This window comes from Apium graveolens, chromosome 2 (assembly GCF_009905375.1).
Source record: "Apium graveolens cultivar Ventura chromosome 2, ASM990537v1, whole genome shotgun sequence".
Classification (NCBI taxonomy): domain Eukaryota; kingdom Viridiplantae; phylum Streptophyta; class Magnoliopsida; order Apiales; family Apiaceae; genus Apium; species Apium graveolens.
Window position 1 is genome coordinate 269,489,217 of NC_133648.1, and position 16,752 is coordinate 269,505,968.

Consider the following 16,752-nt stretch of genomic DNA (forward strand, 5'->3'; position numbering starts at 1 on the left):
TCAAGCTTTTCCAAGTTATTTTCAACTCTCATTTCATATAGATTTCATTAAGAAAATTCTTAAAACCATACATGAAAATTTAATTTCAAATATCATTAAATAATATCCGATCATTAAATTTTAGGATTACAAGAACATAATTAAATTAAGCTCTAAAATCCTAATTTTCTAACTATAACACTGTATTATGTTTGAACATGGATTGGTACAAAATTGAATAGTATCTGGTGTGAGGTTTAGGAGAAGAATGCTTGCATTATTGGAATCCCTTGGAAAGATTCTGATGAAAGATAGTTGGATGTCCTGTGTCTCTGTCCCACCAAAGAGAAAACAACACATCTTTCTTGTCAACTTGTATTTCATCTCCTCCAATCATATTTCATTTTGCATTTGTTGTCCCTCAAGATTCCAATGCCCCCCTATATAATCTCTTGCATTATTATATTTAGCAACTTGTAATTTTTTATTGTCAGAAATGTATTGATTTCGTAAGCTTCAGATTGCCCTCCCCATATGTTGGACAATGTTGTCTACTGAGAGTTAGCGCAGCATGGTTGAGAAAACTTTTTTTTAATAATTCTATTTTTATTAGTTTATGACGGAATCATCATCTTAAAAGAAATCCTAGGCAGGTGGGAATCATGATCTTAAGAAATTTGAGGCAACAAGGGTCATCTATGTCATGGGAATGAGAATGAGTTTATAATACATATTTATATTGAAATTTCGTCATCAGTTAAAAATATCATAATTCAAATGAGTACTAAATATACATATTTTATATATATATAAAAAACAGATACTTTGCTTCAAAGGACCCGAAATTGTAGAAACAAACCTGTTCCTTTCCAAGAACACACATATACTTTACACATAAGAAGACACTACACACCTCAAGTAAAGTGCAAGTTAACACTAAACATGAGCTCATCAACTATCTTTTTCATTTACTAAATCCTCCCCTGCAAACTTTCATAACTTAAAGCAAATTCTTATATTTTGAAATTCTTGCGTACCATTCAAGAAACTTGGTCACCCTAATATATTGATCATCTTGATTCCAGTATCAAGATTCTATTCTTGTTTATGTGAGGTTGGATGCATAGGTGATTTAATAAGAAGAACAGGAGGCAGAAAACATATAAAGCTGGGAAAACACGGGGATCAGTTGTTGGAGGGATTGTTTGATTGCATCCATGAAATTACATCTATGCTTGCTTTTACTAGGATGACTGACCCTTCTTCTGCTTATCGTGTTGAAACAACCTCCAGGCTTGCTCAATGGCGAATCGACAATTTGGCCTCTTGTACTTACCGCAAATCAGATCCTTTCAAGATCGGCAAGTGGAACTGGTTAGCAAATATTTACGATATCACTAAATTTTGGAATTCGTCTAAATAAAAACTAAAAACATGTGATTTTTATTATTGAGGTCAGTGATTTGTAATATTTTGATGTCTGTATCAACCTGCTCTATCTTGGTGTTTGACAGGATTTTTTGTGTTTTTTTTGTTTGAAATGAAGGCATTTAGCTGTTGAAAAGAACAGGAGTTTGTTCATAAAGTTGTACCCAGAAGTATCAAGTTTAACCAAAAATAATCCTCCAATTGCATCTTTCATCATTCGAGTCGTCTCTTCACTCGGAAATCGGACAACCTTGGCTCATCCAGGTATATTTCGTGAAATCAAGTCTTTTTCATTCTGACTTGTACTATGTTAATTGTTTATGTATTTATAAAAGGTATCAAATCTATTGTCTATTCAGATTAATTTAGAGATGATACATTAAATCCTGAAATATTACAGAGTTTCTCGCAACAATACCAATAGTCGTGCCTACTAATGTTATGGCTCACATGTCTATGAATGTGGTCTTTCAAAGGATCTGTTTTGCCTATAAGAAAAGACTAGCGGCGCAACTTGTTTTTCATTAATCTTCCTTCTAGATGTGATCAAATAGCATGATGTATTTATTTATGCCAAGTCTTTAGTATGACTTCACTGAATTAAGCAAAAATCATTACTGATGTATGGTAGAAGTGATTAGATATGCTCATATGCCTAATTTCCCAGTTCTCATTTTCTTAAAGCCAAGGGACAAAGAAAATACTGTCTTCAGTAGTTAATCTTAGACAAGCAAGTTATATGTTAACACAGGGTTGTTGCTAGCTAGACTTTCAGTTTTAGATCCTCGTACAGTCCAGTTCTAGTTTGCGATAATGGCCACAATGTGTATTTGGAACCTGAACAAAAAATATATGGTTAAAATTTGTTTATGTTTGAGTCGGTTGGGAAAGGGTAAATCTTGCCTAAGGGTTGATTTCTTTGTCCTGCTGTGTCCTCCAACTATTCTTATTACTGTGTACCTGCAGAAATTACTGATAAGCAAATCAAGAATAACGAAGATTTTGTTTGGGCACTTGAAGTACCTTTGACAGGGAAATTCATCATTGATGTTGAATTCATTGATTTGAAGATTGCCTCCCAAAATGTAAGCATCGTAGATGCCTTCTTTCCTTTTTTTTTCCCCTTCTTTTCAGAATTGTGGAATTCTTCAAGATTTGTGACTACTGCATATACTATTAGTGGATCAGAGTGTAATAGTAATATCAAAAAATCTGGTTATGCATTCATCCAATATATCTTCACCAAACAGAGATGTAGCAGTATAATGGTGTACTTGCTCATTGCACTTGATTTACTTATGTGTTACAGGGTGAGGAACCTTGTTCAATCTGGGCTGAAGGAGCAACGCAAAGAGAATCGAATGCAACGGCTCTTACAGCCCTTGGCCGAATGTTATCTGAGAGCATACACACGGATATTGTAATTAATACTTCTGATGGAAGCATTGGAGCTCATCGTGCAATTCTTGCTGCAAGGTCCCCTGTATTCCTCAGCATGTTCTCTCATGATCTTAAAGAGAAAGAACTGTCCACTGTAAACATCTCTGACATGTCAAGTGAAGTTTGTTATGTATTTCTCAGTTACATGTATGGGAACATACAAAACGAGGTATTTCTAACTCATCGACTGGCACTTCTCCAAGCAGCTGATAAGTATGACATATCCGATTTAAAAGAGGCATGCCATGATAGTCTACTTGAAGATATTGATGCCAAGAATGTTCTCGATCGGCTTCAAAACGCTTTTCTGTATCAATTGCCAAAACTGAAGAGCAGCTGCATGCAGTATCTTGTGAAGTTTGGCAAAATATATGATCTTCGGGATGAATTGAATACCTTTCTGCAGTCAGCAGATAGGGATCTGATCTTTGATATCTTTCATGAAGTTCTTGGTGCATGGAAGGGGTTCTGAAGCAATTGTGAACAAATATGCATGTGGTGTGTAGTTCTGTACATGATTAGAACAAGCTGTATTGTACAAAATTTGTTGCATAAGAATTCAAGCATTCTTTGAAATGAAATGGTTTGCCTACATGTACAGCATATTACTATTGATTTCAATGAAAAACTCAGAATACAATTTGTGCTATCAGTTTAGTAAATCGGAGTACTAGATTAATAAAGTTAATGGATTTTCTGGTGTGTGCATATGAATTATGATGCATAACTATACATTGATGATAAATACATGGGAAATGTTAATATACTATTAAAAGGACTATATTACCCTCATATTAAATTTTCCTGAAATTGTTGATGTGCATTTAGGGAGGGCAATTTAGTCTTTTTATAACTCATTTACTCTGGATCTTAAAAACAAAATCTGGATTTAGCATTTTCCTAAATACATATATCATATATGAATGTTTGTCTAATATTTGAGATGAGTAATGACTATTCATGGAACACATAAAAATCAATACAGCAAGCATAGTAAAATCTCCTACATAAGCAGCTAAGGATTACTTGCCCATACAACATATGCATTTGTATCCGATAAAGTGATAAAACTGTATACACTATATTCTAGACATGTATGTAATCATCTTCATCCGTCTCTTCTGACCACCCGCGGTTCTGGCGGTCGGCTCGGCTCTTTCAAATTGTTTCTCATTATTAAGAAAAGGTAACAAAGAAAATATACGAGCTTAATTGTTTTATAGCTATCAATCATTCATTCATATCCTTTGAACTGAAAATTATTATAACTGTGTTGGAGAAGAAACTGAGACTTACCAGCTGCAAGGCTTTTTCACTTTGAAATCTCACCTTCCTTTCTGTGATCAACTTGCTTTCTCTCCAGCTATTACAAATAATGGAGGGATATAATGGGAATATTACCTGGATCTGCATTTTCACTTATATAAGTAAACTCAATTCTCATACTTGCTCCCAAGCATATTCTCTCTGGTTGGTCCAAGGTTCCATTTTAGTTTTAGTCTTTGTAACTATGCTAATTTACAGACTGCTGCTTTTTATTTACATACTCAAAACCTTAATTCACAAATTGCTTCTTTTTATTTGCTTTCCTCACATAAATTTCAAGTCACATTACTGTAACATACTACCTTAATTGACCACTACAATTCGAAATTTGTAACATAATGTGTACTCATGGACAGAATTAATAACAACCAGAGATTAGCTGAATAAGTCTTTAATTATAGAGATTAGCTGAATAAGTCTTTAATTATAATCTATGTAAACAAACATTCCCTTGAAATACAGAGCATTTCATGCCAGGTGTTCAATAAATTGAAACAAAGAAAAGAACGTTGGCGACGTAGCGCACAAGTGAAACATCTCATGCATCTTCATCAAAATCTTTAACATCTTGAACCGTAATTTCTCATTTAAAATCAAGCATTTTTCTGTGATCAACATCGCAGTGTACACTATCTGGGTTGCAATATAAAAGCTTTGCTTGGTCCATGTAAATATAAGATTAATAGACATCGTCAACCACCAAAAAGATATCCTGCTGCCTGCTCTTCATTACCATCAAAGAATTTTAGAGCTTGTACCACAGCTTCTCTTCCAAACCCTAGTTCAACTAGCTTCACAACTTTGGCTTCAAAATCAGGTCCCTGCATCTACAAAGTGTTCACGGTATTATGTGGTATAAACAAATTAGTGATTAACCAGAATCGCAGCAATATAAAGTACATATACTGTGTAAAACAAATCGCAGTGATATACCATTACCAGATATGTAGACTGTCTAGGCTGCATATGATGAAGCTATAGATCAAAAGCAGCACCATCAGTTGTAACAAGAGCTTTGTTGTTTCAAGGGATGCATTAGATGATAGGACTAATCGCTCTCATTTTACAGGACAAGGGACTACTAATTCTCTCATGGCTTATACTAAAATATTTATATTAAACTTATGGACCAGTTCTTTTGTAAATTTTTAGTTCATTTGATGAGGACTTGCCCCGTGCATTTACCGATCCCGCATAAAATGAACTGAAATTGTGATGGAAAAACTAGTCTTTATAGGATTACTTAAAAAGATTATGTTCTATTTTAAATAGTCCCCTATGCAGTAATTCGATCAATTATCCATAGCTTTCGAAATGAAGTAATAAACATAACCATATACCACCAAACAATAATATAAAAAAAGATCATTTAACACAAGAGATTCAAGTCTACCGGGTTTTGATAATTACCTGGGTGGCGCTACCACTGCCAGCTCCTGCAGGTAAGGGAAAGAATTGACAAGTATGTCAATACTATCAGCAATGGTTTATATATGTATATCAGCCTTAACTAGAAATATAGAATAATGCAATCATTGTGCATTACACAAAACTTTGTCTAAAGTAATTACCAGAAGACTGTCCCCCTGCTGGCACGTTACTCTTCTCTTTTGTCCCAGATGTTACCTGAAGATGAAAGAGACATAACATATGTAATTTACATCCGCATAAAAAGATGCATGGTTAGAGTGCAATGCGGCACATCCGCCAATCTAGTTTGAATGCCTAAATGTGGCACATGTATCTTTAAGAGAAAAAGAGATTAAACTATGATCCAAGCAGACATTTAAATGGTATGTCACCACATCTAACAGTGCACCATTCATATAGATAACCAGAAAAACCTTGCACGACCAACCAGTCAATATCTGAAGAATTTTAAAAGATACTTAACGAGAAGCAACATAATGGACAGCAAAAAATTCGGGCTACAAGATAGAAAAGAGTGAAACTGATAAAGGTTGTCCTACCTGGGCTCCTGAGCTGGATGCTTCCTGTGCAAATCTCTCTTCATCCAGATACCGGGGCGGAATGTCTTTCTCTAATTAGGCCAAGCACAGAAAAGAACGTTAACTTTTGAAAGAGCACATGACTATATCTTAACAAGGGAACATATACAAAGACAATATCCACCTTGCAAAAATGGTACTGCAACCTCTCCCCCGCCAATCCTGAGTACATTGTCCTTCAAATCGATCATACACTGCATGCAACAGCTAATTGAGAGATTTCACAACTTTGTGATAAACAAATTATAACAGAACCTAAAGAGCAAAAAGATACCTGGTGCTTACGGAGCATATCCAGACCAAAGAGAAATTCCATGTTTGGAGCATCCAGTACCAAGAAGGAACAAGGATAAAATATACTCCCAATCTGTCAGATTACATACCAAGTACAAAAATAAGCATTTACTCTTTTCATTTTAAGGTTAGACACTGGATAAACAGTTCAAGAAAAATTATTTACAATTAGAAACAATATTGATGCAGAATTGCAGACAAATAAATTAGTAAAAATACTTATTTAAGGGTGCGTTCAACTTAGAACTAATCCTTAAAATAGAACCTTAGAACCATTACAATATAAGGCTAGTTCTGCAGAACCCTAAATTATAAATAGACTTTCAAGATCTAAATCTAAATACATGTTTTTTTGCATCGTTGTGTGTGTTTAAAATAATTTCAAAATACATTCAATGAACACGACATTTTGCATGTGCAATTCTACTGCAGAACCATAATTAATACTATAAATAAGGCAAAGTTCTACACCTGAACTCTACGTAAATAGCGTATTAATACTACAGAATAAAGCGAATTATGCTAAAAAATGTTATGTTCTACACTTGAACTCTACTTAAATGGCACATTACTACACAATAAAGAGAATTGTGCTGGAGAACCCTAATTAATACTACAAATAAGGTAAATGCAGTTGCAGAACCCAAAATTCTGAATAGACTCTTAGAATTCAATTGTTAAAATATCTCATGATTTGAATTCAAAATACAAAGTTCAGCTGAAAAATACAAAACTACAAAATAAGTCGAGTTCTGCCGGAGAATCTTAGTAACTTACCTAAGAGGTATAAGTTTTAAGAGTTCTTAGGCTAAGGGTTCTAAGAGGAACATGATCCTACTTATTTAATATATATTGTTCAAGGATAAATTAATTTGTTAGGCGTTTTAGTTTGCATAAGTAAATTATTAGAAATATTCTAGATGTATAATGTTAGATTTATACAAGAAGTGAGTATTGAAAAGTAGATTTACATAAGACTAAGATTGAGAGCAAGAGCCCGTTTGGGCTTAATTTAAGCAACTCCATTTTAATCTGGGTAAAATGAGTGTATTTATGCAATACGTAAAATAGATTACTTGTAAAATCAAACAAACAAAAAATAACTCAAATTCGTAAGTTGATAGGATTATACAATTCAGAATAACTTATTTAATTTTTGTTTTTTAATAAAAGTTAATATCATCATCCACATGTACAATTTTAAGTAATATTTTTAATTTTCTATTTTTAACAACTCACAAGTTACATATTACCGATAAATTTAATAAATTAAAATATTAGCTTTACGATTTAAGCAACTCTAAGTCATAAGCAAGTTTTTTAAAAAAGTGTACCCAAACAGATTATAATATTCTCTACAATGGGAAAATATCTTTCAAGATCTAGATTTCTATATACCTGTTGTAATACTCATAACTATCATTACTGCCATTCGGAGAGGAGAAATTGAAGATGGCGTCCGTATGTCAAGCATCATATATGGATAAAGTGGAGGATTGTCACAGTGTGACAAAGTTAAATTTACGAAGTAGGGTCCTAGTGTTAGGCTTTAAGGAATGTGCACATGAAGAGGAGGTGGAAATGAGGATGCTTAAGTAGACTTGAGATCACACCATGTTGGATTTGGACAGAATACAAAATGGTGTTTTATAGAAGGAAATAGGAGTCATGCCTAGTTTGGCAATAAATAAGGGAGCAAGATTGGGATGGTTTGGCCACATTGGCAGGCAAACATCCGAAAATGAAGAGGGTGGAGACTGGAGAGTATATTGGTAGAGGCTTGAGGAGGAGATGCAGGCAGGGAAAAATGTGGGATGAGCAAATGAAGCTAATCATGAAGCTCAACCCTTGACGAGAAACTCATACAGAGTTCCTAGATACGCAGAATTAGGATAGTTGATTTGCATGGAGGGTTGACAGTTCCAGCGTGAGGGTGCTTTGAGATGAGGGTTGGTATTTTAGGCCGTAGCTTTTTGGTTTTGTTCTTGCTTTTTTCGTGCTGATTTCACATGCTATTTTAACTTGTTACTTTAGTGCATAATACTAGTTGTTCAAAATATATAGCCTGCTTTATATAATGTTCTTGTATCTGTGATAAATTATTGTTTTGTGTTGTTCAAGTGGGGTCTCTGCAAACAGCCTCTCTCTTTTAACCAAGTGGAGGTAAGGACCCCACTCTACTAGCTGCATATTCTAGATAATTTGGATTTATTTTTTTAATTTACTGTGAGAAAACCTCTTTCTTTAATATATTTATTCGGGAAGAGTTCCTAAATCCCTAACCCTAGACCTCGTCCTACATTTACAAATATGAATATATGTATGTATTTCCTAGTGAAAAAGGGCTTGCAAGGTCTACTTAACACAGCCGCAAATTTTCTCAGGTAATACACACTTAACCTAGTAAAAACGATATTAAGAAAATGCTACAAAAGAATCAAGTACTACGTTTACATATTTGTAGACTGAAACACCAAAATGCATAAAAAAAATACGCAGCGAGCTCTCATAAGAAAAATTCTCAATGGATCATTATCTTAAGTTTAATATTTAGTAGAGGACACTAGGTGCATTACCTTAATAGGAGCAACATGTATCCGACCAAGGATTTCTGACTGACCAACTCCATGAGCTATTCCCTTGAAACGAGGATCTAAAAGCCTCAACAATCTGAGATAGTACATTACAAAAACAAACATTTACCAGCCTATAATGTACATTAAACATATACAGGCCAAAAATCTAGATCAACGTTACAATAACAAAATAATGAGTGGTTTAACTTGTCAAAAAGCTGTCAGAGTGTACTAACTACGAAAATCCAATTATAGTACAAGCTGTTACATGCGAATATGAACAACCCACTAGGATGATAATTTATACTCCCTCCCACCCTCCGTCCCTTTTTAGTTGTCCAGCTTTGACTTTTGATGGTCAAATTGACCGAAATTTGACTGAAGTTTATGTATACAATATAACTGAAATTACTTCAAAAATTATATCATTAAAAATTACAATTAATCTATTTTACGATGTAATTTTCAGTTTTTTTAAATAATAAACGAATGAGTTTTAATCTTTGGTCAAAAATTGGTCAATTTGACCACTTAAAAGTCAAACATGATAACTAAAATTGGTCTGATTAGATAACATGACCTATATGCTTTAGAATCATTACAACCAGTTCAGCTCCGCACAATATGATCTCAGAATAAGATTATAAAGACACATCTTAGTCCTTTAACTTTGAAGGATCCGTAAGATTTCTATGCTAACTCCTCTACACATAACTTAACAGAGACATGATTGAGAGCTAAAAAGATGACATGAAATGCGTGTGAATATACTGTACGTGCTAGACGATAGCTAAATCCTGACATAAAGGGATTGGTTTCAAGAAAAGCAAAGATGTAGAGCCTGCTTTTATCTTAAATTTTAAATTATAATTAAAATATTTGGTCTGTTCATCAAATAATAAATAACGGCTTAAAACTATCTTACAAAATTTAATTTCAAAAAAAAAACAGAAGAAAAGATCATTTGACAAAAATAAATAAATCATGTGCCATATGTGACTTCAATTTATTTGTAACTCAAGTATAATAACTACTGCCACATGTATTATAACTTCTTAGTTTCGATTAAACTATCCACAGATATAATAACTTGTTAGTTAAACTGTCACCAATAGAGCCATAAAAATAATTCTATAAATTGGTAACTTTAAGAGAGGTAAGCCAAAAGGGGCCATAATCATTTATAGAAAGATCTCATACCCGCACCGCTCAGCACAGCTTTTGGATATAATAGTTGACTGAGCTCCACTATCAACAAATGCCTGAAATGATATGACATTAATAGTTGTGATCATCAGAAAAGAAAGTGAGAGTGGTACTAAACAGCATCAAAATAAAAAGAGTATTATTTATGAACAATTACTTGAGATATAGGTACACATAATTTACAGTTGATGTCCACAAAAAAATAGATTGCCAAAGCAACACATAAACAATAAAGCCTTTGTTATTTTTCAGTTGAACATTTTACCCCCAAGTAAAACTAGATAAGAATACTATAGACAAAGATTTTTTAAAATCACTACCTTTAAAGGGACACCATTGACCTCCATATCAACGTACAACATGACCTGAGAAGTTGCATAATAAATCAAGTATATATGTTAAACTGATTTATTACAATGCTTACAAGAGTAACCAAATTCACATACCACTCTTCCAAAAGCTTCTGGATTGTGTTCTATTGCAGCTTCCCAGTTCTCATCAATACTTTTCTGTAAATGCAATATCTCAATTGTACATGATTTTTTTAAAGAAAAGAGAAAGAAGAGGATGAAATTGAATATGTGATGAGGCTATCCTCACAAAGTTCTGTACATACTGTTTGTTAAAATATATTTAATAGATATAAACTATTTATTAAAAGCGTCTTTGCCATGACACTTAGGAAAGCAGGAATGTTTAATACAACTTATTAGCCAACTATATTAAGCAACTTATTTGCAGCTTATAAAATTATGTTAGATTCTCTAATGTTCACAACCATGTTCCATGGAATTTCCATTGAACTTTAGCCAAATAACTAGCCACGTGCATGCATATGGGTGTGGGATAGGAATATCTTAAATTCCCGGATAAATAATACCCGAAGATGATACAAGGGATTTAAGTAATCCAAAAAACATATCAACCTGCCGAATTGCAGCTTCAATTTTCTTCTGAGCTTCCACATCAAAAGGATCTGCATATAGCAATGCCTACAAAACAAAATGAACCCCACGCATTAGCAGAGAATGTGTGCTTAATGTCAACTGCCATTGTACTATAGTTATTATCTTTCAAGTTACATACTAATTCCTCATCTTGTTGACGTCGCATTTCAGATTTATGGCGATTACGCTCCTTTAAAAGCTGTTGTAGCTTATTAAGATCATTCCCAAGAATAGCTTGTGCTAATTGTGGATCAGTCTGAAAGAAAAAAGTTTTTAGTAACCAGAGAAATATTTGCTTGAGCTAATTGGTTCAACATGGTTGAAATTTGTGATGTAGGATGAAAAGTGACAAAATAGCCAACTGAAAATTAACAAGGCAAAGAAAATGATAATTATAGAAGAATGGCAGTAGAAAAATTCACTGCTCCTAGACTTTATTTTTTGCTTATTACTCCTAAAACTTCTTTGTCTCGAATATATTTAAAAAAAACAACGGAAACATGTTATGTAATGTAAAAGCACAGCATGTTACTAATAACAAGTCCAATGGTGGTGCTTAAATACATCTAGCATTGTTATATTATGAAATCAGTAAGTGATTTTTGATGTTAGAATAAAACTTGTGATCCAATGCAAAGTTTCAAAATGGCACCAATATATCTAAAAATAGGTACATTTCATTCAACTAATCTTTACTTGCACTATATTATTTGTCACTTTACTTCTTCAAAGACTCATCTATCTGCACTTTCCTACTTGCATGCTTAGGTGGCAAGTATAGCAACATATATACTAGGTTCTATATTTAGCACAAGATTTAGCATTTTGCTATATTTCATTCATGTTTAGCACCCAATTGGAGTGAGGTTTTTTCTTAGATGTTATATAATAGAAATAGCACCCATTTTAGCATTACCATGGTCTTGCTCTAAGACTTAGAAAAACAGGAAAAAAAATACAAACTAACTTATATGTCATGGATGGAAAGGAAACAAACATTCCACTCAATATTTTTACAATATTTACTCCAAAAGAGCAATATACAAAAAGAAAAAAACTTTGAGAATCACTAATATACAGTTAACCCAAAATCCACAGTAAAAATAATAAAAGGAAAAAAAATTATGTTATGATTATGGTGAAATTCAGACCCACTCCTCACAACACTCTAGCTTTATCTTTTACCTGAAACAATTGTGACATCAAGTTGGAATCATTGCGGATATGCTGCTGAAATGCCACAGGATTTGCCGCGGACCCATCCTGATTAAAGCTCAAGTCATTGGCTGACGGACTGAAATATTAAAAAGTGAAACCCATAAGGATTCTATAAAATAAAAGTACATTCCTCACTGGAAGTTGAGATAGGAAAAAAATTTGTTAAAAGGAAGTCTTCAATTCATGCTTACATACAGCACACAAAACAAAAAGGGACAAGTAAAAAAAGGCTTAATTATAACTTGAACCTTAAAGTATGATGTCGTGTACACATAAACCCTTAAAGAAAAAACTCATACACTTGAACCCCTTATGTACTGATGTGTATATCCTGGCCCTTGCTCCAATCAAACATTCCTGAATCGTTATTTGTCACATTTTCAGGCACGGTATTGTGGCTAGAAAATTGTTTTTTTCTTCAAAGCTTAACTCCTTTGTTTGGGAGGATACGAACTTGCAATTTCGGGGTGAAAAAACAATTATCCGCCCCCAATACCTAGCTCAAAAATGTGACATTTAACGAGTCAAGAGTGTTTTGTCGGATCAAGGATCACGATGTACACAATTGTTACATAGGGGGTTGATGTGTATGAATTTAAACTTTAAGGGTTCATGTGTACAAAACGTCATACTTCAAGGTTTAAATTATAATTAAGCCAAAAAGAAATCAAAGAGTCTGCATTCTGCAAAAAACCACTGCACAGTCTACAAAAAAGGTTTACAAGGCATTTTTCTTTTAGATCTCTAACTTGATTAAAATTATAAATATATAAAAAAAGGACAAGAAACTCTATTCGCTGCAAGAATCGATTTGTACAAGTGTTGCAATTTCCAATTAATGATTTGCAAGTCGTAAAACAGATTCAGAGCAGTCCGGATTGAAAGTTTATTGTACAATATTGTCATCGTTTAATAATTGTTTCACTACAAACTTCAACTTCTTAGCTAGTAAATAGTAGTCAAAATTGATTTCAACAGCAAACAAATTAGCGTATCTGAATTAAATAATTAACAAGGTGTTGGTCAATACGTGGAGTTACATGTTTCAATTTTACACCTTTTTATTCCCTCTTCCACTTGCTCAAAAATGTCCAAGTACATACTTGAAGGCTGAAGCACGAACATTCCTTTTTATATGTCAATGTAACCCAGAACTGGAACATACCGACTCTTCCCTGAATCCCATCCACTATCACGCACCGGAAACTGCCTAAAGATACATTATCAGTATTTAATTTCATTTCCAACTGTTTAACCAGGGACTTCCTGGACATTAAATCTAAACCCACCTAAAAATCAAACCCTTTTGTCTCATTAGGATTCAGGAGCAACCTTTGGTCTTATAGAACAAACCAAATCCATAATTGCTAAACCCCTATGCATTTGTCAAAACTGGAAACTCAATTCGTTGAGGCATCAAGAACATAAATCATAAAGCACACATTTTTAACAAAGTGTTGGTCAATAAATGGAATTACATGTTTTAAGTTTACACCCTTTTGTTCCCTCTTCCACTCACTCAAAAATGTCGATGTATATACTTGAAGGCTAAAGCACAAGCATTCCCTTTTATATGTTGACACGGACCTAAGAACAAACTGATTGATCCCTTAATTAATTATGTACATTCTCCCGAACCAGGTAACTGCCTAAATATACAATATCATTATCTAATTTCATTCCCAACTGTTTGAACCCGAGATTTACTTGATATTAAATCTAAACCCCCTACAAATCAGACCCTTTTGTCTCATCGGGAGCAACCAGTAGTTATATAGCACAAATCAAATTGATAAATGATAAAACCCTATGCATTTAGTTGAGGCATTAAGAACATAAGGCACACATTTTTAACAGTCAAATAAGATTATTCACACAATACGATCTACCAAAACCGAAAAAAAAATACTAATTTACAGACCACATGTACACAAGCATTACCCAGGAGTAGAGGAACCAGAAACCATCATAACCAAATCACCATCACTCAACCCAAGAACACTCAATTTCTCACCATTCCTAATCTCCTTGCCATTATACAACAGCTGTTGTTGCTGCAATGCCACTTGTGTCTGCTAACATAAAACAAAATTACATAATACCAATCAAACATAAACCTCTAAAACACACAAACATCACCAAATCTGACCTCAACTTCAAGAAGGGCTTTCAAATTTTCAACCTGTTTCAACAAATGGGCAGTTTTTAATCAATGAATCAAACAAGAAATACATAAAGATTTGATTTTTAAGAAAAGGGTTGAAGAGAAAACATACAGTTTCATCACGATCGATATCTAAAGTGATGATTTGTTCATCAGCAGTCATAATAGTTATCTTCATCTGTTCTGTTTAGTAAAAAATAGAAGATAGAGGTTGTGTTAATGTTATATATAAAGCTAAGAAACTGATATTCTTTTCTTCTTCCCAAAGCCTTTTGTCCTTGGATTGTTGACCTTCTATGAGTACAATACATACAAGGTTGTATCGGACGTTTGTCAATACAAATCTTTAATTTCGTATTAGTATTAAATATAAAAACTTCCATGTATTAAAGTACTCGTAAACACGAATACAACAAAATCACTCATCACTATGTTTGATCTTATAGATTAACCGTAAATTAATAGTCAATCGCTTAACATGGACAGTGACAAAAATCAAAATGGGAAAAATATTATGGTACAGAGGGAGTATTTCATTTATCTTTTCATATATCCTGACCTCAATTTTAGAAATCAAACCAATTTTTCAAGAATAGTCAAAATGGGAAAAATATTGTGGTACAGAGGGAGTATTTCATTTATCTTTTCATATATCCTGACCTCAATTTTAGAAATCAAACCAATTTTTCAAGAATAGTCAATAATTTGGTTAAAAATATTTAACTGATTCGCTAAAACTTAGCACAGATATGTCATTCAATTTTCTAAAAAACGCAAATCAATACTTCAATAAGTTAGTTCAGATTTTTAAAATTTGTAATCATGATTTTAATTGGTTCAGATAAAAGACTTTATGGTTAAAATCTGAGTTCATGAAAATGGTTTAAATCTGTTTAATTGATTAAAAATAAATAATCTATTTGATTAAAGTGACTAAATTTGGAAAGAATTAGAAAATAAAAAAAGGTGACGGACTGAATAAATCATAAAAAAAAAATTATACATGATTCATATATTTACGTGATGAAACTAGTAAATGTTCATATTCTATTGAAAAGATAGGATTTAAATAATTAATAATTATCACTTACTCAATTAATAATTTTGTAAATTTTATGTGTGCTGTATAAAATAACTAATGCAACATATATTTACGGATATCAAGTTGTACCGAACTGATGGATACCCGATCTGTACCGATCTGATCGGGTTTTACCGAACCCGGATAGTTCGGGTTTGAATTCGGATTCGGGTTTTATTTTTAAACCCGGACCATTTTCGGGTCGGGTTTGGGTTTAAGGCATACCGTTTCGAACCCGAAACCCATTCCGTTCTGACCCCCGATCGAAACTCGTGTTAATATATAACTAATATTTTATATTTTATAAGTAGTAATATAATATATTACTAATATTAGTATTAAAAAATTGTACTCTTTATAAACTAGTGCATTAAAGTCGCTTAAACATGTTTTCAGCAATAAATTCAATACAGGTATACTAAAGGTCAAGATTGTTGCATTATTTCACCAACAATTTTATTTTTAGAAGTATGATCCATTGTATTTTATGAACCCTCTTATTCAACTCCAAAAATTTCCATATCGTCAGATTTCTGAGCACTTTGCTCAAATCATATCCTAATAATCTTTCACTAGAGTTTGTGCAAATGAAGGTGCAACTTGGTAGAGATCTACAAAGCCGAACCGAGCCGAACCCGAACAAAACCTGATGGATTCGATTTTTAGTGGTTTGGGTTTTTCCGGGTTCGGTTTTGGCAAAAAAATCAGGTTTGGTTTTTGCTAAACCCGTTTCGACTGACCCGATTGTCATCCCTACATATTTTAATAAGATACACCATATTTTACTAAGTATATATCAATATAGTCATGACGGTATTGCAGCGCTAAATGTCATTTATACACGCTACTTTGAAATGAGTATCACAAAGATTGGCTATTAGCTAAAGAGTATCAAGATGTACCATTTTGTAAAGAGTGTTGCATATTTACACTTTCATAATCGGGGTATAACCTCATGATTTCTCAATGCAGCCCTAGCCACGTTCTTAATTTTTGTGTAACAAGAAGACATTCTACCACGCAAGTAGTATCATTTGTTATATTTTGTTGTTAAAGTATGTAACAAGAGACACCTTATCATTCA

At 33.2% G+C, this 16,752-nt stretch overlaps 2 protein-coding genes and 1 long non-coding RNA gene across 4 annotated transcripts; 1 reads left to right on the forward strand and 2 right to left on the reverse strand.

The window, feature by feature from the left end:
* The first annotated feature begins 864 nt into the window (after positions 1-864).
* Positions 865-3,496, forward strand: LOC141708464 (BTB/POZ domain-containing protein At1g55760). The gene is made up of 4 exons (XM_074512111.1): positions 865-1,353; positions 1,526-1,671; positions 2,374-2,492; positions 2,717-3,496. The coding sequence occupies exons 1-4, from the start codon at positions 1,211-1,213 to the stop codon at positions 3,317-3,319; spliced, it is 1,011 nt and encodes a 336-aa protein (XP_074368212.1). The 5' UTR covers positions 865-1,210; the 3' UTR covers positions 3,320-3,496.
* Positions 2,058-4,447, reverse strand: LOC141708465 (uncharacterized). Its single transcript, XR_012569497.1, has 2 exons — positions 4,144-4,447; positions 2,058-3,375 (listed from the first exon to the last, which is right to left on the reverse strand). It is a non-coding gene; the product is annotated as an uncharacterized LOC141708465 (long non-coding RNA).
* A 101-nt stretch (positions 4,448-4,548) lies between these two features.
* Positions 4,549-14,895, reverse strand: LOC141708466 (protein DNA-DAMAGE INDUCIBLE 1). 2 transcript variants are annotated; one of them, XM_074512113.1, is made up of 16 exons: positions 14,700-14,895; positions 14,573-14,605; positions 14,365-14,495; positions 12,391-12,499; positions 11,345-11,461; positions 11,185-11,250; positions 10,705-10,767; positions 10,579-10,623; positions 10,253-10,314; positions 9,053-9,146; positions 6,457-6,549; positions 6,307-6,376; positions 6,144-6,214; positions 5,745-5,799; positions 5,584-5,609; positions 4,549-4,994 (listed from the first exon to the last, which is right to left on the reverse strand). In XM_074512113.1, the coding sequence occupies exons 1-16, from the start codon at positions 14,763-14,765 to the stop codon at positions 4,866-4,868; spliced, it is 1,230 nt and encodes a 409-aa protein (XP_074368214.1). In that variant the 5' UTR covers positions 14,766-14,895; the 3' UTR covers positions 4,549-4,865. The 2 variants fall into 2 exon arrangements, with proteins under 2 accessions (XP_074368214.1, XP_074368213.1); XM_074512112.1 differs by having other exon boundaries at positions 4,549-5,000; positions 14,700-14,894.
* Between the last annotated feature and the right edge of the window lie 1,857 nt (positions 14,896-16,752).

Coding starts and splice junctions, on each gene's coding strand:
- LOC141708464 (XM_074512111.1), top strand. CDS start 1,211: ATGCTTGCTTTTACTAGGATGACTGACCCTTCTTCTGCTTATCGTGTT. Junction 1,672..2,373: donor GACAACCTTGGCTCATCCAG/GTATATTTCGTG, acceptor GTGTACCTGCAG/AAATTACTGATAAGCAAATC. Junction 2,493..2,716: donor TGAAGATTGCCTCCCAAAAT/GTAAGCATCGTA, acceptor TATGTGTTACAG/GGTGAGGAACCTTGTTCAAT.
- LOC141708466 (XM_074512112.1), bottom strand. CDS start 14,765: ATGAAGATAACTATTATGACTGCTGATGAACAAATCATCACTTTAGAT. Junction 12,500..14,364: donor TCTGGTTCCTCTACTCCTGG/GTAATGCTTGTG, acceptor TTAATATTTCAG/TCCGTCAGCCAATGACTTGA. Junction 11,462..12,390: donor TGATGTCACAATTGTTTCAG/GTAAAAGATAAA, acceptor TTTTTCTTTCAG/ACTGATCCACAATTAGCACA.